At 50.4% G+C, this 21,797-nt stretch overlaps 1 protein-coding gene across 3 annotated transcripts in view; it reads left to right on the forward strand.

The window, feature by feature from the left end:
• Window positions 1–19,110, forward strand: part of fer (fer (fps/fes related) tyrosine kinase) — a 69,638-nt gene extending 50,528 nt beyond the window's left edge. For all 3 annotated transcript variants that reach the window (XM_036139834.1, XM_036139833.1, XM_021313718.2), the window contains exons 2-20: window positions 2,408–2,534; window positions 8,399–8,530; window positions 8,600–8,773; window positions 8,843–8,942; window positions 9,019–9,202; window positions 9,306–9,443; window positions 9,511–9,630; window positions 9,703–9,825; window positions 9,936–10,131; window positions 10,223–10,321; window positions 13,056–13,262; window positions 13,352–13,474; window positions 15,277–15,333; window positions 15,418–15,536; window positions 15,617–15,711; window positions 15,789–15,912; window positions 15,985–16,139; window positions 18,182–18,304; window positions 18,383–19,110. In XM_036139834.1, coding sequence (XP_035995727.1) covers window positions 2,466–2,534; window positions 8,399–8,530; window positions 8,600–8,773; window positions 8,843–8,942; window positions 9,019–9,202; window positions 9,306–9,443; window positions 9,511–9,630; window positions 9,703–9,825; window positions 9,936–10,131; window positions 10,223–10,321; window positions 13,056–13,262; window positions 13,352–13,474; window positions 15,277–15,333; window positions 15,418–15,536; window positions 15,617–15,711; window positions 15,789–15,912; window positions 15,985–16,139; window positions 18,182–18,304; window positions 18,383–18,519 — 2,475 coding nt within the window. In that variant the 5' untranslated portion in view covers window positions 2,408–2,465 and the 3' untranslated portion in view covers window positions 18,520–19,110. The remainder of the gene's footprint in view (window positions 1–2,407; window positions 2,535–8,398; window positions 8,531–8,599; window positions 8,774–8,842; window positions 8,943–9,018; window positions 9,203–9,305; window positions 9,444–9,510; window positions 9,631–9,702; window positions 9,826–9,935; window positions 10,132–10,222; window positions 10,322–13,055; window positions 13,263–13,351; window positions 13,475–15,276; window positions 15,334–15,417; window positions 15,537–15,616; window positions 15,712–15,788; window positions 15,913–15,984; window positions 16,140–18,181; window positions 18,305–18,382) is intronic.
• Window positions 19,111–21,797: the final 2,687 nt, after the last annotated feature.

Genomic DNA, 21,797 nt, shown 5'->3' on the forward strand with positions numbered 1-21,797 from the left:
GTAGATGCTGCGTTTGTAGATGCTGCGTTTGTAGATGCTGCGTTTGTAGATGCAGTGCTTGTAGATGCAGTGCTTGTAGATGCAGCGTTTGTAGATGCTGCGTTTGTAGATGCAGCGTTTGTAGATGCAGCGTTTGTAGATGCAGCGTTTGTAGATGCAGCGTTTGTAGATGCAGCGTTTGTAGATGCTGCGTTTATAGATGATGTTTATAGATGCTGAGTTTATAGATGCTGAGTTTATAGATGCTGCGTTTATAGATGCTGCGTTTATAGATGCTGCGTTTATAGATGCTGCGTTTATAGATGCTGCGTTTATAGATGCTGCGTTTATAGATGCTGCGTTTATAGATGCTGCGTTTATAGATGCTGCGTTTATAGATGCTGCGTTTATAGATGCTGCGTTTATAGATGCTGCGTTTATAGATGCTGCGTTTATAGATGCTGCGTTTATAGATGCAGCGTTTATAGATGCAGCGTTTATACATACAGCGTTTATACATACAGCGTTTATACATACAGCGTTAATAGATGATGTTTATAGATGCTGAGTTAATAGATGCTGCGTTTATAGATGCTGTTTATAGATGCTGCGTTTATAGATGCTGAGTTCATAGATGCTGAGTTCATAGATGCTGTTTATAGATGCTGAGTTAATAGATGCTGAGTTAATAGATGCTGCGTTTATAGATGCTGCGTTTATGGATGCAGCGTTTGTAGATGCTGCGTTTATAGATGCAGCGTTTGTAGATGCAGCGCTTGTAGATGCTGCGTTTGTAGATGCTGCGTTTGTAGATGCTGCGTTTGTAGATGCTGCGTTTGTAGATGCAGAGTTTGTAGATGCTGCGTTTATAGATGCTGCGTTTATAGATGCTGCGTTTATAGATGCTGCGTTTATAGATGCTGCGTTTATAGATGCTGCGTTTGTAGATGCTGCGTTTGTAGATGCTGCGTTTGTAGATGCTGCGTTTGTAGATGCTGCGTTTGTAGATGCTGCGTTTGTAGATGCTGCGTTTGTAGATGCTGCGTTTATAGATGATGTTTATAGATGCTGCGTTTGTAGATGCTGCGTTTGTAGATGCTGCGTTTATAGATGCTGCGTTTATAGATGCTGCGTTTATAGATGCTGCGTTTATAGATGCTGCGTTTATAGATGCAGCGTTTATAGATGCAGCGTTTATAGATGCAGCGTTTATAGATGCAGCGTTTATAGATGCAGCGTTTATAGATGCAGCGTTTATAGATGCAGCGTTTATACATACAGCGTTTATAGATGATGTTTATAGATGCTGCGTTTGTAGATGCTGCGTTTGTAGATGCTGCGTTTATAGATGCTGAGTTAATAGATGCTGAGTTAATAGATGCTGAGTTAATAGATGCTGAGTTAATAGATGCTGAGTTAATAGATGCTGAGTTAATAGATGCTGAGTTAATAGATGCTGAGTTAATAGATGCTGAGTTAATAGATGCTGAGTTCATAGATGGTGCGTTTATAGATGCTGTTTATAGATGCTGTTTATAGATGCAGCGTTTGTAGATGCTGAGTTTATAGATGCTGAGTTTATAGATGCTGAGTTTATAGATGCTGAGTTTATAGATGCTGAGTTTATAGATGATGTTTATAGATGTTGAGTTTATAGATGTTGAGTTTATAGATGCTGCGTTTATAGATGCTGAGTTTATAGATGCTGAGTTTATAGATGATGTTTATAGATGTTGAGTTTATAGATGTTGAGTTTATAGATGCTGCGTTTATAGATGCTGAGTTTATAGATGCTGAGTTAATAGATGCTGAGTTCACAGCGCTAACAGAGCCGTCCCGCTGCAGCACTCGCTGTTCTGTTGAAACAGTTTTATTTTAAGAACAGGATTTATTCATGTTTTAGTTTTCTCAGTGCAGCTTTAGCTGATGGTTCCAGTCACATGATCACACCAGGAAGTCTGGGTTCCAGGTCCACTCCTCTGTCAACAGGACCCGGGTCCAGTCCTCTGGAGGCCCGGTTCTGGGCAGACCTGCTGTCGTTTCCCGCTCAGAGGAGCAGCTGTGCAGCAGGAAGGGTTCTGCTAATGATCAGTTGGGTTTAGTTATAATCTGTTGCTGGGCAGAACGGTTCTGACTGTTGACAGAATATCCAGGCCGGTCCAGAGTTCTGATGGTTCTGATGCCTGTGTTGGACTGAAGGGGATTCAATGGGACATTTCTGCTTTTGTTTTTTGTAAATTTTGTTGAAGTCTTGAACGGAACATGGGAAGGTTCCGGTTTATCGGGCCAGCGCCCTGCAGACCGGGTGGATCTTTAGAGAACATCGGGAACATTTGTTCCCTGTCATCGGTTCCTGCACCTGCTGATGTTCTAGCGGCTCGGGGCTGGACCCAGCGGTTCTGATGACGTCTGTCCCCTCTCTCCACAGGACCATGCCCTCGGGCCTTTCTTTCCTCCACTTCTAGAGACGGAACCACGTATCCAGAATGGGCTTTGGTCGGGACCTGATCAACTCCCACGAGGGTTTGCTGAAGCTGCAGGACTGGGAGCTGAAGGTACGGAGCGTCCTGATTGGCTGTTCCCCACCTGTTCTGATCCGTTCCCTGTTCCTGGCGGTTCTGAGGTCCGATCAGGGGAGGCGGAGGAAGACGCAGTAAACTGCAGCCTCACACCTGAAGTCCTGTCAGGCAGAGAAAAGTTTAACCTTTGTCAGGTTTTACTGCAGCAGGTGAACCTTTTTTGTTTGGATGAGATGAAACGGTTTCCGGTCCTGGATCAGTTCTGCTGGGTCTAAATACCAGAGTGAGGCGTCCTGGTGGCGGATCCCAAAGATCTTATCAGGATCTCAGCTGACGAGCGTGATCCTTTCTCAGGAAGTCACCTGGTGGCTCAGAAACTCGTTAAGTTTGTGTCACTGATTAACTGGTCAGAGCGGAATAGACCAGTTCACGCGTTACATCAGCGCTACATCAGCGTTACATCAGCGCTACATCAGCGTTACATCAGCGTTACATCAGCGCTACATCAGCGTTACATCAGCGCTACATCAGCGTTACATCAGCGCTACGTCAGCGCTACATCAGCGCTACGTCAGCGCTACATCAGCGTTACATCAGCGCTACATCAGCGTTACGTCAGCGTTACGTCAGCGTTACATCAGCGTTACATCAGCGTTACATCAGCGCTACATCAGCGCTACATCAGCGCTACGTCAGCGCTACGTCAGCGCTACGTCAGCGCTACGTCAGCGCTACGTCAGCGTTACATCAGCGTTACATCAGCGTTACATCAGCGCTACATCAGCGCTACGTCAGCGTTACGTCAGCGCTACGTCAGCGCTACATCAGCGCTACGTCAGCATTACGTCAGCGCTACGTCAGCGTTACGTCAGCGCTACGTCAGCGCTACGTCAGCGTTACATCAGCGTTACATCCGCGTTACATCAGCGCTACGTCAGCGCTACGTCAGCGCTACGTCAGCATTACGTCAGCGCTACGTCAGCGTTACATCAGCGTTACATCAGCGCTACATCAGCGCTACGTCAGCGCTACGTCAGCGTTACGTCAGCGCTACGTCAGCGCTACGTCAGCGTTACATCAGCGTTACATCAGCGTTACGTCAGCGCTACGTCAGCGCTACGTCAGCGCTACGTCAGCGCTACGTCAGCGTTACATCAGCGTTACATCAGCGCTACGTCAGCGTTACATCAGCGCTACATCAGCGCTACGTCAGCGCTACGTCAGCGTTGCGTCAGCGCTACATCAGCGCTACATCAGCGCTACATCCGCGTTACGTCAGCGTTACATCAGCGCTACATCAGCGTTACATCAGCGCTACATCAGCGCTACATCAGCGTTACGTCAGCGTTACATCAGCGTTACGTCAGCGCTACGTCAGCGCTACGTCAGCGCTACGTCAGCGCTACGTCAGCGTTACATCAGCGTTACATCAGCGCTACATCAGCGTTACGTCAGCGCTACGTCAGCGTTACATCAGCGTTACATCAGCGCTACATCAGCGCTACGTCAGCGCTACGTCAGCGTTGCGTCAGCGCTACATCAGCGCTACATCAGCGCTACATCCGCGTTACGTCAGCGTTACATCAGCGCTACATCAGCGTTACATCAGCGCTACATCAGCGCTACATCAGCGCTACATCAGCGTTACGTCAGCGTTACATCAGCGCTACATCAGCGTTACGTCAGCGTTACATCAGCGTTACATCAGCGCTACATCAGCGTTACATCAGCGCTACGTCAGCGTTACGTCAGCGTTACGTCAGCGCTACGTCAGCGTTGCGTCAGCGCTACATCAGCGCTACGTCAGCGCTACGTCAGCGTTACATCAGCGCTACATCCGGGTCCCGCTGGTAGGCAGAAAGAGGACTGTTCTCATCCACTACATGACTAAACGGGTGAATTAGAGCGTATTTTTAGTTTAATTATGGAATCTAAACAATGCCTACGACTTGTTGTGCTCCCGGTTGCACACAGAGGCATTCCAGATCATCGGATGTACGTTTCTATCGTTTACTGAACAAAGAAGAAAGAATAAAGAAATGGATAATTTCAATGAAAAGGATGCAGGCAGACAATCCCATCATACTACGACAGAATTTGCAGTCTACACTTCATCTCCGGCAGGGCAGTCAAAAGTAGCCGGTCAACGGCGGCAAATCGCCGTCTATAGCAGCTCCTGCCGCCGCCTACTTTTCCCCGATTATACATCCCAAAAACCAGCTTAGCATCTGTCTCCACTGAGAGCAACATTAACGAGTGATTGGGTTCCTTGTTCCAACTGAGATGCTACTTTTCCCATCAAAACACAAACCGGTGTTATGCTGAAAAGTGCATCCCTGCTGAGATATGCATCCCCTGTGGCGGGAGCGCGCCTCGCTCTGTACAACTGAATATTAACGAGGAAAACGGAATAAAATGTGACCAACGCAGTTACTTTAAGTTAATGCAGTTAAATTAATGATATGAATGAAATGAATGATATCAAAACGTTTTATTAAACCTCTTGTGGGGAAAAACTGTTATTTGACAGGTTCGTTTACAAAATTACGGTGTTATGAACAACAATAAATCCAAAGTTTTTATCTGAGGTACGGCTGATTTATTGTTGTGGTCTCTTGTCATTCACACACAACAATAAACCGTGAGAGCCGACGAGAGTTTTGAAACTGCAAAGCTTTGTCATAAGCAGAAGATCAAACGTGCACAGCACCGCGTTCATAGACCAGTGTGATGCATTCACAAGTGTCAGAAAGCTATGGTGCATTCAGGAGCATGGGACATTTCAAACTTACAAGGAAAGAGGCATAAAACGGAATAGAACTTAACTCTTACAGTAATTTATTTATCCAGAAACAATGTGGGCTTTCTTACAATACTGAATGCCCTATAATTGTATTTCTGATATTTTCTGTTTATGCACATCTGTTAGCTTTTTATTGTGAAAAATCTATAATATTACATATAATATAATATTACAGCAGCAAATTATCAAAGTTTTTCAGGGGATGCATTTTGTGTTCGTCTCTAGAATCCTCGCCGATGATATGATATCGTGTGTGATGAGTGCAAGTGAAATTAAACTGAGATAAGAGATTTCCAAAGAGCGATATGACTGAAATAAATTCAACATGTAAATTCAGTTTCCAACCCTGTATTTTTATCATAAAAATTTGACTTTGTTCGTGAAGAAATGTTACGATCGTTTTTAGAACAGAACTGTGAATAATAATAATAATATGAATAGACCTCACCTAATCTGATCTGTTTTATGTGGTGCTAGTAATTAAAATTAAACAACTTTTATGCAAATGGAAATTACTTTACCTTGTTAAAACATGATGATAACGTTATGTGAAAAAAAGAATGTTTTAAGAATAATAAAAAAACAAAGGTTGTTTTTGAAGAATTGATCATTTTGTTTTGCCTTTTATTCAATTTAAAACATGCACTCTGACTCTATTCTTTAAATAATCACCTGTGTTGAAAGCTTCCAGAATACATCAGGGAGAGTCTATTTTTCTAAATTCTCCCCTCCGGGGCTCGGGCGCCGCTATAAGTGCACCCTCCTACCTGATAGTGTGCGGCCTGCTACTGTAAAAAAGTTTGACCGCCCTGCTCCGGTAAATACAACTTAATTCTGCTCTAGTCATTGTTCTACTTAAATAATTATATAAATACGAAATTAGGATATATACTTAAGACGTACACGTTTGTTTCGTAATAATATATGTACATGTACAATGTATGCAAACCCTCTGGCATGAGTCTGTGAAAAGGATTAATAATATATAATTAATTTATAATGATTAATAAGGATTAATAAGACAAAAACACCAAAATAATCCTTTGTGAACAATGTTTGTTTTAACCTACCGGGCGATTCTTCCTCTCTGCTGAGGCGCCGTCTGTGTCCGACTCCTGATGTTACACAGACATGTCTGAACATCCATCCATCATCCATCCATCCATCATCCATCCATCATCCATCCATCCATCATCCAACATCCATCCATCAATCCATTCATTTTCTGACCCGCTTAATCCCTCATTTTTCCTGATATAAAATAATTGTAGCCGTCCAGTGGTTTCATGCTTCCATGCTCTCTTGTCCGTACTGGCCTGCGTGTTTATAAGGCAGCTGTATGTCGCGGTACGGAACCATTGTCAGCATTTCACAGACTCACTCCGTCCCTTCAGGCTTTTGCTGTGTGGATCTGGCAATCTGATAATAATAATAATAATAATAATAATAATAATAATAATAATAATAATAATAATAATACATTTTATTTGTAATGCACTTTACATTTAAGAAAAATCATCATAGAAGGGTAAAATCAAAATTTAAAACTAAGCATCGCTTTAAAACACTTATGAATAAAATCAATAGCATAATTGTAAAATGTTAAAAGTCATATGTCCTGCTAAAAAGAAATGTTTTTTATCCTTTTTTAAAAGTCTGAATAGTCTGTGGTTCCCTCAGATGATCAGGTAGGGCATCGTCAGAGCAGAAGGTCGCCCATGGTGCTCAGCTTAGTCTTGGGGAGGAGGAGGTGGTTTAAGTGTTTTGAGCGACAGGATCGTGTTGTAGTGAGAGGGGTGAGCAGTTCCTTCAGGTATGGGGGGGGGGGGGGGCATTTCCATAGATGCACTGGTGGGTGAGAATTCAGATCTTGTATTCAATCCTTGCAGAAACAGGAAGCCAGTGAAGGGAGTGGAGAATGGGTGTGATGTGGTCATACTTTCAGACTCTCATCAGGATCCTTGCAGCACCGTTCTGCATATACTGTAGTTTCTGCAGACTCTTGTTAGGGATCCCGATGAGAAGTGCATTACAGTAGTCCAGCCTGGAGGAGACAAAGGCATGGACCAGTTTTTCTGCATAGATACCATCAACCATCAACCTACTCTTAAAACCATCTTGTGATACGTTATCTAAAGAAGTTAGACAATAACTTGCGTCCGCCATTGTGTTCGCCTTTTGCCTACCAGTCCGGCGCGCATGCATGAAAAACCCGAAAAACCCGAATCAAGGCAATAACAATGAACTGGTCTATAGGCCTGGAGTTATCGGTCACACCTGGTCACACCTGGAGTTCTAACATTTAGGATCTGTTTCTGATCCATCTAGCAGCAAAATGTGTTTTGCAAGAATATGTGATAGATGGAGTTTTGGTGATTTGCGCCGATCAAAGCAAATGTTATTTCTGTAGGACATCAGAAAATGATCATAGAGCCGTTTACTTGTTAATGTTTATAATAATCGGCTTTAAACAGACGTGATCCTCCTGGTATTTGTAGTATATATGTTGAAGTAATCGCAGGTGAAATAAACAACATTTATCGTGTTGGATCCTGCGTCACAGATTCATTCAACGATAATCATTTATTGTTCTACTGCACGCCTCACGCTGCCCATCAGAGCAGACTCCGCTGACGCTTAGCGCTCCCGACTCGGTGGCAGGTTGTATCCAAACCACTTTAGGCCATTCAAGGCTTTAAAAGCAAATAAAACAATTTAAAATGAATCCTAAGATGGACGGGCAGCCGGTGAAGGTAACACAGGTGAAACATGCTTAGCAGCAACCTGTACCTGTTGCAGGCGAGCGGTGGAGGACCCAGTAACCCCCACAAGCCTCAGATCATGTGACGCGGGTCCACTAATGTTTTATAGCAGCGTCTCAGGTGATGGGTCAGGTGACGGCAGGGCTAATTTCTCACGGTGGGTTCCTCCTCTCTCATTTATACCTAAACGGTTCTGCAGGGCCTCAAAGGTCCACGGTTTGAAACCCGGTCTGTCCCTCCGTGTGGCGGGGTTATTCTCAGACACTTTCCCCTGAGGGACGAGGAAGGAGACGTTTCTTTATTCATATTCTAAATGTGTATGTGGCGCCCCCTAGCTGCTGGAGACGGTGAAGCGCTTCATGACGCTGCGGGTGAAGAGCGACAAGGAGTACGCCGCCCTGCTGCTCAGCATGACGCAGCAGACCGAGAAGCAGGAGGCCGCTGACTACGTCAGCACAGTCAGCAAGGTAAGCTGCTCACCTGGGGGGGGGGCCGAGCCTGCCAGCCACCCGTCTCAGTGCGCATGGCCCTGTCAGTCGTGGTCGCAGGTGATTCGTCAGACGGAAGCGTTGGGGCGCATCATGAGGAGCCACGCCGACGAGCTGAACTCCGGGCCGCTGCACCGCCTCGCCACGCTGATCCGGGACAAGCAGCAGGTGAAGAAGAGCTACCAGAGTCTTCATCAGCAGCTGGAGAGCCACAACCACAAGGTAACAGGGACGCCTGGGGGGGGGGGGTCTGGCCTCCGACCGCAGGTACAGCGTGTTTGTTGTTGCCAGGTAACCAAGAGCGACCTGGAGAAGCTGAAGGCGTCCTACCGTCAGCTGAGCCGCGACGCCAACAGCGCCAAGGACAAGTACCGGGAGGCGCTGTCCAAAGGTCGGTGCCGGCCGCCGCCTCGCGCTCGCCGCACTTCCTGCTGCTCTGACCCCCGCCCTCTCCCACCCAATCACAGGCCGGGAAGCCGAGCGCGCCCGCGAACGCTACGACAAAGCCACGGCGAAGCTTCACAACCTCCACAACCACTACGTGCTGGCGGTGTGCGGCGCCCGGACGCAGCAGGACAAACATCGGCAGCAGGCGGCGCCGGCGCTGCTGGACGCGCTGCAGCGGATGCAGGAGGACATGACGCTGGCGCTGTGAGTCCCGTGAAGCCTCTCCTCCTCTGCAGCGCTCCTCTGCAGCGCTCCTCCTCTGCAGCGCTCCTCCTCCGCACAGCAGTGACGTGTGTCTCCTCCGCAGTAAGAGCATCCTGGAGGAGTACTACGAGATCAGCAGCCTGCTCACCGAGGAGATCGTCAAAGTCCATCAGGAGATCTCTGCCGCCGTGCAGCAAATCGACCCGCTTGCAGAGTACCAGCACTTCATTGACGCCTACAGGTGAGCCCCCCCCCCCCCCCCTCCCCGGGGTCTCTGGGACCGCGGTTAACCGGCCGTCTGCCGCCAGGTCTCCGGTGCCGCCTGAGGCGAGCGTGGAGTTCGATCCGTCTTTGCTGGAGGAGACGGAGAACATGCCAGCGGATGAGATCCTGTGGAACACGCTGACAGCGGAGAGTCTGCAGAACATGTGAGCTCCTACAAAATAAAAGCTTCCAGCAACCTTCCAGCCTCGGTGTCAACGTCTGCCTGTGTCCTCCAGGCTGTCGGCCAAGACGGAGGAGCTGACGCTGACCCAGAAGAACCTGCAGGAAAAGGAGACCTTGGCCAACGACCTGGAGACCAGGATCCAGACCAGTCAGCAGAGCGCCGAGAGGAAGAGCGAGTGAGTGCGAGGGGGCGGAGCCTATGGGGGCGGGGCATCGGGGGCGGGGCCTCGGGGGCGGGGCCTCTGAGCCACGGTCTCAGCCTCATCGTTACTCTTTGTGTTTCCAGCTGTGTCCTGCTGCTCAGTCAGAAGCTCTCCCTCCTCGAGCTCCGTCATACCGTCCAATCACTGCGCAGCTCTGAGGCTTGCCTCCTCTCCCAGAAGGCATTGCTAGATGCAAAGATGGCCGCTGCAGTCGCTTCCCCGCCGCCGCCGCTGCCAGCGCTGCAGTATGAGGATGACACTCGCTCGGTCTCATCAACCGTAAGTAAAGAGCCAGTTTCAGAAGCAGCGGCGATCTTCACAGGTAGTCAGGACTGTGTGACATCACTGGCGTCTGGTTCTTCTGCTGCAGGACAAGATGAAGGAGAAGAGCTCTCGCTTCGACACTCTGCGTCACTCCTTGGCCGGCATGATCCGATCTCCTAAGTCCATGCTGGGCTCCTCCACCTCGGTGAGTTGTTTACTGTCTCTGCCGTGAAATGCCTCCTGGTCATAAAGCTGCGGTGGCGTGCTGGATGCAGCGTGTCCTGATGCTCCGCCTCCCGGACACGCTGCGTCCCTCGCCGTCTTCCTGTCTGCCCCGATCCACCATAAAGTCAGCAGTCTGACGGTGTTGTTAATGTTGGCATGTTAGGGGAGGCCAGGTCTACGCTGGCTGGCGAGTGCAGGTAGACGTCCCGGAGATTCTTGGGACTATGGGAACTCTGGGGACTATGAGGATTCTGGGAATTCTGGAAACTGGGGATTCTGGGAACTGTGGGGACTCTGGGAACTCTGGGGACGCTGGGAACTCTTGGGATTCTGGGAACTATGGGGACTTTGGGGATTCTTGGGACTTTGAGGATTCTTGGGACTATGGGAACTATGGGGATTCTAGGAATTCTGGGGACTATGGGCACGCTGGGAACTATGGGGATTCTAGGAATTCTGGGAACTATGGGAATTCTGGGGACTATGGGGATTCTGGGGACTATGGGGACGCTGGAAACTATGGGAATTCTGGGAACTATGGGGACGCTGGGAACTCTGGGGACTCGGGGAACTATGAGGATTCTGGGAACTATGGGAACTCTGGGGACTATGGGGACGCTGGAAACTATGGGAACTATGGGAATTCTGGGAACTATGGGGATTCTGGAAAATTCTGGGAACTCTGGGGACTATGGGGACGCTGGAAACTATGGGAACTATGGGAATTCTGGGAACTGGGGATTCTGGAAAATTCTGGGAACTATGGGAACTCTGGGGACTATGGGGACTATGGGAACTGTGGGGACTATGGGAACTGTGGGGATTCTGGGAACTCTGGGGACTATCGGCAGGCTGGGAACTATGGGGATTCTGGGAACTCTGGGGACTATGGGAACTCTGGGGATTCTTGGGAACTCTGGGGACTATGGGAACTATGGGGATTCTGGGAACTCTGGGGACTATCGGCAGGCTGGGAACTATGGGAATTCTGGGGACTATGGGAACTATGGGGACTATGGGAACTATGGGGATTCTTGGGAACTCTGGGGACTATAGGCAGGCTGGGAACTATGGGGACTATGGGAACTATGGGAATTCTGGGGACTATGGGAACTATGGGGATTCTTGGGAACTCTGGGGACTATAGGCAGGCTGGGAACTATGGGGATTCTGGGAACTCTGGGGACTATGGGAACTCTGGGGACTATGGGAACTCTGGGGATTCTTGGGAACTCTGGGGACTATGGGAACTCTGGGGATTCTGGGAACTCTGGGGACTATCGGCAGGCTGGGAACTATGGGGATTCTGGGAACTCTGGGGACTATGGGAACTCTGGGGACTATGGGAACTCTGGGGATTCTTGGGAACTCTGGGGACTATGGGAACTCTGGGGATTCTGGGAACTCTGGGGACTATCGGCAGGCTGGGAACTATGGGGATTCTGGGAACTCTGGTGATTCTGGGAACTCTGGGGACTATAGGCAGGCTGGGAACTCTGGGAACTCTGGGACGGGTCCAGGTCTGGGAACTCTTGGGACGCTGGGAACTATGGGGACGCTGGGAACTATGGGGACGCTGGGAACTATGGGGACTATAGGAACTATGGGGACTATAGGAACTGTGGGGACTATGGGGATTCTGGGAACTCTGGGGATTCTGGGAACTCTGGGGACTATAGGCAGGCTGGGAACTATGGGGATTCTGGGAACTCTGGGGACTATGGGAACTCTGGGGACTATGGGAACTCTGGGGATTCTTGGGAACTCTGGGGACTATGGGAACTCTGGGGATTCTGGGAACTCTGGGGACTATCGGCAGGCTGGGAACTATGGGGATTCTGGGAACTCTGGGGACTATGGGAACTCTGGGGACTATGGGAACTCTGGGGATTCTTGGGAACTCTGGGGACTATGGGAACTCTGGGGATTCTGGGAACTCTGGGGACTATCGGCAGGCTGGGAACTATGGGGATTCTGGGAACTCTGGTGATTCTGGGAACTCTGGGGACTATAGGCAGGCTGGGAACTCTGGGACGGGTCCAGGTCTGGGAACTCTTGGGACGCTGGGAACTATGGGGACGCTGGGAACTATGGGGACTATAGGAACTATGGGGACTATAGGAACTGTGGGGACTATGGGGATTCTGGGAACTCTGGGGATTCTGGGAACTCTGGGGACTATCGGCAGGCTGGGAACTATGGGGACTCTGGGACGGCTCCATGTCTGGGAACTCTTGGGACGCTGGGAACTATGGGGACTCGGGGAACTATGGGAACTCTGGGGATTCTGGGAACTCTGGGGACTATCGGCAGGCTGGGAACTCTGGGGACTCTAGGAGCTATGGGGACTATAGGAACTGTGGGGACTATGGGAACTATGGGGATTCTGGGAACTCTGGTGATTCTGGGAACTCTGGGGACTATCGGCAGGCTGGGAACTATGGGAACTGTGGGGACTATGGGAACTATGGGAACTCTGGGGACTATCGGCAGGCTGGGAACTATGGGAACTCTGGGGACTATGGGAACTATGGGAACTCTGGGGACTATCGGCAGGCTGGGAACTATGGGAACTCTGGGGACTATCGGCAGGCTGGGAACTATGGGAACTCTGGGACGGGTCCAGGTCTGGGAACGTTTGCAGCCAAACCCTATCCGCCGTGGCTGGGGCCTCAGACCTGTGATGTGCTTTCTTCTTCTCTTCCTCTAAGCAGCAGTTCTTTGACGTGATTCCCACGTCGGAGCGCCCCCTGGCGGAGCAGGAGTGGTACCACGGCGCCATCCCCCGCACGGAGGCCCAGGAGCTGCTGCGGCAGCAGGGAGACTTCCTGGTGAGAGAGAGCCACGGTAAACCGGGCGAGTACGTCCTGTCGGTGTTTTCTGACGACCAGAGACGCCACTTCATCATCCAGTACGCCGACGTGAGTAGCAGCAGACACACCTGACACACCTGAGGAGGCGCCGCTGGTCCCGCAGCTCACCTGGGCTCCTCCCTCCCTCTCTCTGGTAGAGTCTGTACCGGTTTGAAGGGACGGGCTTCCCCACCATTCCTCAGCTCATCGAGCATCACTTCTCCACCAAGCAGGTCATCACTAAGAAGTCCGGCGTCGTCCTGCTCAACCCCGTCGTCAAGGTAACCACCCTACACCTGCACAGGTGCGCCTGGTTCACAACGGCGGCTGATCCACGGGGGAAGGTACATGCTGGTCTGATGAAGAGGAGGCTCGTCTTCTTCACCTCATGAAGAAGCTTTCTTTGGGATGTTTACTCCTGCTGAATCCTGTTGACTCCTGCTGACTCCTTCTGACTCCTGTTGACTCCTGTTGACTCCTGTTGACTCCTTCTGACTCCTTCTGACTCCTGTTGACTCCTGCTGACTCCTTCTGACTCCTGTTGACTCCTGCTGACTCCTGTTGACTCCTTCTGACTCCTGTTGACTCCTGTTGACTCCTTCTGACTCCTGTTGACTCCTGCTGACTCCTGTTGACTCCTTCTGACTCCTGCTGACTCCTTCTGACTCCTTCTGACTCCTGTTGACTACTGTTGACTCCTTCTGACTCTTGTTGACTCCTTCTGACTCCTTCTGACTCTTGTTGACTCCTTCTGACTCCTGCTGACTCCTGTTGACTCCTTCTGACTCCTGCTGACTCCTTCTCACTCCTGCTGACTCCTTCTTACTCCTTCTGACTCCTTCTCACTCCTGCTGACTCCTTCTTACTCCTTCTTACTCCTGCTGACTCCTTCTGACTCCTCACTCCTGCTGACTCCTTCTGACTCCTTCTGACTCCTTCTGACTCCTGCTGACTCCTATTGACTCCTGTTGACTACTGTTGCTCCTTCTGACCACGATGAGGCTCAGTGCTGCCAGAACACACCTGGATCGCAGAGACTTCTGGGAAAATGTTCCAGGTGTGAGTCGGTCCACCTGCCGTTAAAGTGGCTTCGCCTTCCAGAGAACGATCCGCAGTAGAACGTTCTGCTGCTGCAGGACCTCCAGCGAGTGGCCTAGTCAAAGTCCGGACCTGACTGAGATGCTGTGGCTGAACCTCAGGGTTCTGCAGAGGTTCCTGAGGTCCTCTGCTCCTCCTCAGCTCCTCCTCTGCTCCTCCTCTGCTCCTCCAGGTGGTGCTGGTGTTGCACCTGCAACCTTCTCCTCTGGTCCTCCTCTGCTCCTCCTCTGCTCCTCCACTGCTCCTCCTCTGCTCCTCCTCTGCTCCTCCACTGCTCCTCCTCAGCTCCTCCTCTGCTCCTCCAGGTGGTGCTGGTGTTGCACCTGCAACCTTCTCCTCTGTTCCACCCACAGTCAGGATGAGATGGTTCTCTCTCTGCAGTCATCTCAGTCTGTGGTTCTGGAGGAGGACCGGGGGAACCGTCTCCTGTGGTTCTGCTGCCTGCTTAGAACCTCAACCTGAGGTCCGTTAGTCAGGTAGCCTCTGATCCAGGTGACTGTTGAGGCCAGAGTGCATTGTGGGATTTTCTCCCATTGACAGCAACATTTAAATGTTTTAGTGTGAGCCTGCAGGGCTCCTGGCAGGTGGGCAGCAGGAGCCACTGAGGACGCATAGCTGCGTTTGCTGTGGTACCAGAACCGTGGTACCAGAACCGTGGTACCAGAACCGTGGTACCAGAACCGTGCTACCAGAACCGTGCAGGACCGTTCCACTACACTGGAACCGTCTCCTGGTGGGGTTCTGCAGCTGGGTCTGCTGGTTCTGGACGTTCCTCCGGGTTCTGAGGTTCTCTGTTATGCCTGAGCCTCGGGGAGCGCTAATGATGGCTCGGCAGGCTGATGGTCCTCTTTTACATGTGAGCAGCCGGTTGATTGGCTGACCCACTGAAGGTTCTGCTGAGGAGGCCCGGTTCACCTGGAGAACCAAGCAGAACCTCCTCAGTGTCTTTGTTGCTGCTAAAGAGAAGGTCTGCTTTTCTCCTCAGGACAAGAAGTGGATCCTGAACCATGAAGACGTGGCGCTGGGAGAGCTGCTGGGGAAGGTGACCTCACTTCCTGTTTGCACCTGCCGTCGGTCACCTGTGTCATTGTGAACCTTACCTGTCTGCCTCTGTGGCTGTTGCCAGGGCAACTTTGGAGAGGTCTTCAAAGGAACGCTGCAGCGCGACAAAGTGCCTGTTGCCGTCAAAACGTGTAAAGAGGATCTACCTCCAGAGCTGAAGATCCGCTTTCTGTCTGAGGCCAGGTGAGCAAACGAGCTGCTGCTCCAGGTGATGGAAGCCAGACCCAGAAAGAGTCACGCCTCTTCACTCTGATTGGCTGCAGGATCCTTAAGCAGTACGACCACCCCAACATAGTGAAGCTGATCGGTGTTTGCACCCAGAGGCAGCCCATCTACATCGTCATGGAGCTGGTTCCTGGTGGGTGGAGCTTCTGTTGCTGCTGCCTTCTCATTGGCCAGCCTCCATCACCTGTGTGTGTGTCATTAAACTGCCAGGTGGAGACTTCCTGTCATATCTGAGGAAGAAGAAAGATGAACTGAAGACGAAGCAGCTCGTTCGCTTTGCCGTGGACGCTGCTGCCGGCATGGCATACCTGGAGAGTAAAAACTGCATCCACAGGTAACTCTGGCCCACGCAGGTGACCCCTGGCGGCTGGTCCGCTGAGTCTGATGGCGATCCTGTGTTTCTCAGGGACCTGGCAGCCAGGAACTGCCTGGTTGGAGAAAGCAACGTGTTGAAGATCAGCGACTTTGGGATGAGTCGGCAGGAAGACGACGGCGTTTACTCTTCATCTGGACTCAAACAGATTCCCATCAAGTGGACCGCACCTGAGGCGCTGAACTACGGTAACAGCAGAAAGACTCTACCTGTGCTCTGAACGAGTCCTAAACAGCACACCTGTCCACATTCAACCTGCCCTGTGGCTGCTGACTGTCTCCTGGCGTCTGATTGGCTGCTGACTGTCTCCTCGTGTCTGATTGGCTGCTGACTGTCTCCTCGTGTCTGATTGGCTGCTGACGATGTCTCCTCGTGTCTGATTGGCTGCTGACTGTGTCTCCTTGTGTCTGATTGGCTGCTGACTGTGTCTCCTCGTGTCTGATTGGCTGCTGACGGCGTCTCCTCGTGTCTGATTGGCTGCTGACGGCGTCTCCTCGTGTCTGATTGGCTGCTGACTGTGTCTCCTCGTGTCTGATTGGCTGCTGACGGCGTCTCCTGGTGTCTGATTGGCTGCTGACGGCGTCTCCTGGTGTCTGATTGGCTGCTGACGGCGTCTCCTGGTGTCTGATTGGCTGCTGACTGTCTCCTGGTGTCTGATTGGCTGCTGACGGCGTCTCCTGGTGTCTGATTGGCTGCTGACGGCGTCTCCTGGTGTCTGATTGGCTGCTGACTGTCTCCTCGTGTCTGATTGGCTGCTGACTGTCTCCTCGTGTCTGATTGGCTGCTGACTTTCTCCTCGTGTCTGATTGGCTGCTGACGGCGTCTCCTCGTGTCTGATTGGCTGCTGACGGCGTCTCCTCGTGTCTGATTGGCTGCTGACGGAGTCTCCTCGTGTCTGATTGGCTGCTGACTGTCTCCTCGTGTCTGATTGGCTGCTGACTGTCTCCTCGTGTCTGATTGGCTGCTGACGGCGTCTCCTGGCGTCTGATTGGCTGCTGACTGTCTCCTCGTGTCTGATTGGCTGCTGACTGTCTCCTCGTGTCTGATTGGCTGCTGACGATGTCTCCTCGTGTCTGATTGGCTGCTGACGGAGTCTCCTCGTGTCTGATTGGCTGCTGACGGAGTCTCCTCGTGTCTGATTGGCTGCTGACTGCGTCTCCTCGTGTCTGATTGGCTGCTGACGGCGTCTCCTCGTGTCTGATTGGCTGCTGACTGTGTCTCCTCGTGTCTGATTGGCTGCTGACGGCGTCTCCTCGTGTCTGATTGGCTACTGACTGTGTCTCCTCGTGTCTGATTGGCTGCTGACGGCGTCTCCTCGTGTCTGATTGGCTGCTGACTGTGTCTCCTCGTGTCTGATTGGCTGCTGACGGCGTCTCCTCGTGTCTGATTGGCTACTGACTGTGTCTCCTCGTGTCTGATTGGCTGCTGACTGCGTCTCCTCGTGTCTGATTGGCTGCTGACGGCGTCTCCTCGTGTCTGATTGGCTGCTGACTGTCTCCTCGTGTCTGATTGGCTGCTGACTGCGTCTCCTCGTGTCTGATTGGCTGCTGACGGCGTCTCCTCGTGTCTGATTGGCTGCTGACGGCGTCTCCTGGTGTCTGACTGGCTGCTGACGGCGTCTCCTCGTGTCTGATTGGCTGCTGACTGTCTCCTCGTGTCTGATTGGCTGCTGACGGCGTCTCCTCGTGTCTGATTGGCTGCTGACGGCGTCTCCTCGTGTCTGATTGGCTGCTGACGGCGTCTCCTCGTGTCTGATTGGCTGCTGACGGCGTCTCCTCGTGTCTGATTGGCTGCTGACGGCGTCTCCTCGTGTCTGATTGGCTGCTGACGGCGTCTCCTCGTGTCTGATTGGCGGCTGACTGCGTCTCCTCGTGTCTGATTGGCTGCTGACGGCGTCTCCTCGTGTCTGATTGGCTACTGACTGCGTCTCCTCGTGTCTGATTGGCTGCTGACGGCGTCTCCTCGTGTCTGATTGGCTGCTGACGGCGTCTCCTCGTGTCTGATTGGCTGCTGACGGCGTCTCCTCGTGTCTGATTGGCTGCTGACTGCGTCTCCTCGTGTCTGATTGGCTGCTGACGGCGTCTCCTCGTGTCTGATTGGCTGCTGACGGCATCTCCTCGTGTCTGATTGGCTACTGACTATGTCTCCTCGTGTCTGATTGGCTGCTGACTGCGTCTCCTCGTGTCTGATTGGCTGCTGACTGCGTCTCCTCGTGTCTGATTGGCTGCAGGTCGCTACAGCTCAGAAAGTGACGTGTGGAGTTATGGGATCCTGCTGTGGGAGACCTTCAGCCTGGGGGTGTGTCCCTATCCAGGAATGACCAATCAGCAGGCTCGAGAACAGGTGGAGAAAGGTAAACTGAGGCGGTGGGTCGGTCCAATGGGGGCAAAGTGATGACCAGTAACTATGGAGACTGTCTTTTGGTTGCTAGGCTACAGGATGTCGTGTCCTCAGCGTTGCCCTGACGACGTGTACAAAGTGATGCAGCGCTGCTGGCAGTACAACCCGGAGGAGCGGCCCAAGTTCTCAGAGCTGCAGCGAGATCTCGCCGCCATCAAGAAGAAGTGAGCGGAGCCGGCCACGCCCTCAGCAGCCTCGGTGGGTGGGGCCTGAGTCTGAGTCAGGAAGTGCAGCCGCTTCCTGTCAGGTGGTCCACAGGTGTGCCGTCACCTAGGGAACGGCCAACGCCATGTAAACACTGCAGACGTAAGCAATAAACTAAAACGGCTTTAAGTTTCAAAACGTTTTTTTATAAACACAGAATGTGAAGAAATGCCACTAAGCCCCGCCCCTTCCTCTGTTTCCATGTTACGGCTCTTTTTGTTTATTTTACCTTTTCTTCTCCTTTATTTATTGTTTTAATTTTTGTTTTTATTTACGACCACCAGCTATCAGGCCCCGCCCAGTCTGCCTCTGACTAATAAAGTTTTCAACAATCTTCCCCTCTAAATGCTGCCTTTTGGTCGTCATGGTAACTGACAAATCATGACTGCTGATTGGTCGGCATCGTTTCCTGGGCTGTGTGAGCTCAGAGCGCCACCTACTGTCTGAGCAGGTGAACTCCAGTGTTTGGTTGTTTTCAGCACTAATCGTTTGTCTTTTATAAACTTGTTATAAAAAAGTATATCATTTATAATGAAAATAAATCATATGACTGCAGCGAGCTGGTATTGTTTATTGAAGGTTTTAGAGGTGCAGTTAAACGTCTCGGCTTCTGTCAAGGTCTCTGTGCCGCCGGGATTTACGGCACTTTGTCAACGAAAGCCATTCAGAGTGGACTAACTAGAGATACTAACTAGAGATACTAACTGGAACTACTAACTAGAGATACTAACTGGAACTACTAACTAGAGATACTAACTGGAGACAGGTCCGCTAACGGGGCGACAGCGGCACCACCCAAAAACCAACGGTTCTGCAGGTGGAGGCAGCAGAACCTCCACCTGCAGGGTCTCCACCGGTTCCATGAGGCCACACCTGCACAGGTAGCCCAGCTCCACCTGGACGCTTCATCCGGTCGGCTCGTCCTCCAGAGGCCGCCATCGTCTGCCGCCATCTTCTCCCAGGGAACCTTTGTGGTTCCTCCCTTTGCTCGGTGGGTTGGCTGAACATCACAGCGGCTCTGACCCACTGAGCTATATAATACACTGGAGTGCTGATTTTGCCGAAAAACTGAAGTCACTGGCCGCCATCTTGCTACTCCCTACTCTCCCAGAATCCCACAGGATTTGGTTGCAACAACAAGCAGTTTTCTGGCTGAGTGAAAACGTTTCACAGGTAATTCTACAGTCAGTGGATGTACTAACACTATCAACTACTAGGAAATTAGCTGCTGAAATATTTTACTTGTTATTCATATTAAATATATAAATGTATATATAAGTATGTGTATATGTATATATATGTAAATATGTTTTTGTACATTGTTATTTATATATTTATAAATGTTAAACATATATATTTAAATTAATAAAATGCAAAATATTTCAGCACATGACTTTCTCAGTACTTGATAGTTTTAGAACATAACATAAAAGTATATGGCATTTGACATTTTAAAAGTCTTAAGCCCCCACTGAACATGAGAAAATCCTCGTTATTCGATGCTGTAGCGCACATATTCCCTAGTTACTGGGGGGAAATAGGGAGTACCAATATGGCGGCTGGTGGCTTCACAGCGACTCGTTCTAACAGCGGCTATTAGCACTCCAGTGGATAATAGAGATCAGTGGTGCAGACGGGGAAGTGGCGCCACAGGTGGTGAAGTGGTGAACTGCAGCCAGACTGCATCATGGTTCCTCAGACGTTCAGGTTCTCAGTTTAATCCCAGATAAACTTCAGAACCACAGAGTCATTCATGCTGCAGCCGGTGACACTTACTACACAGGTGCTGGTCACATAATTAGAAAATCATGAAAAAGGGGATTTTCTTTCAGTAATTTGAATGTAAAAAGTGAAACTTGTTTATTATATTCATTGATTACACACAGACTGGTAGATTTTATGTTTATTTCTTTTAATTTTGATGATTATAACTGATAAGTAATGAAAACACTAAATTCAGAATCTCTGAGCTGGCCGTTCACAGCTCTGTGTCCAGGAGGAGGACAGATGGTGGAGAAACGTGTCCAAGCAGCAGCAGCCTGGAACTAAAGCCATCAGAAATGTGGGCGGAGTCACAGAGAGTGGACTGCAGCCGCGTCAGAGCTTCCAGAACCAGCAGACAGGCCCAGAGGAAAGTTCCCACAGTCACTGACCAACTTTGTGTGCTGGTTCCAGTTCCTGTTGGAAAATGAAATCTACATCTCCATAGTGCCAAAGTTTGAGGACCATGGTGTCCCTGTTCTTAAAGGGCCAGCAAACTCGCCTGACCTTAACCCCACAGAAAATCTCTGGGCTGTTGAAGAGGAAGATGCGATACGACCGAACAATGCAGAAGAGCTGAAGGCCTCAATCAGAGCAACCTGGGTTCTCGTAACAGCTGAGCAGCTCCAGGCTGATGGACTCGGTGCCACGCTGCATGGCTGCAGTGATCAAGGAAAAGGAGCCCAGCTTAGTGCTGCTCGTAGTTTTCATGTCCATACATTTCCTCATAGGCTTAGGCTGCTGGAGGACATCAGGGTCTAGCTCTCTCTGCTGAGTTCTCCTACTGCTCTCCAATCTGCATTGTTTGTTGTTATTTCAGCTTTTAACTTTTTGTTCTCTATCATTTTTCTCTTCATAGAAGGTACACCTGGTCTGGTGTTCTGTTAGCTGTGACATCATCAGGGGAGGCAGATCTTCCTCTATTACCATCTAACATAGAAAGTACTCCTGGGTCAATGTGAGCTTCTGAGCTTTCTGTGTCTCTGCTCTGTCTTCTCTAAGCCCCAGTGGGTGGAGGCAGATGAGCGTTCACACTGAGCCTGGTTCTGCTGGAGGTTCTCCTCCCTGTTAAAGGGGAGTTTTCCTCTCCACTGTCGCTTTATGCATGCTCAGTATGAGGGATTGCTGCAAAGCCATCAACAATGCAGACGACTGTCCACTGTGGCTCTACGCTCTTTCAGGAGGAGTGAATGCTGCTTGGAGAGACTTGATGCAACCTGCTGGGTTTCCTTAGAGAGGAAACTTTCTCACCAACCTGGAGGATCTGATGGAAGCTGACTTTGGAAAGAACCTTGAGATGATGGGATGTGGATTGGTGCTATATAAATAAAATTGAACTGAATACTTTTCAGATGGCCAACATCCTTTTTTTGTATTGGTCTTAATATTCAGAGGTGGGTAGTAAGTCCTATTTACTCAGTTACAGTTACTGGAGTACCTTTTTGAACAATATGTACTTTTAGGAGTATTTTTACTGCACT

The sequence above is a fragment of the Fundulus heteroclitus genome, chromosome 8, assembly GCF_011125445.2.
Source record: "Fundulus heteroclitus isolate FHET01 chromosome 8, MU-UCD_Fhet_4.1, whole genome shotgun sequence".
Classification (NCBI taxonomy): Eukaryota; Metazoa; Chordata; class Actinopteri; order Cyprinodontiformes; family Fundulidae; genus Fundulus; species Fundulus heteroclitus.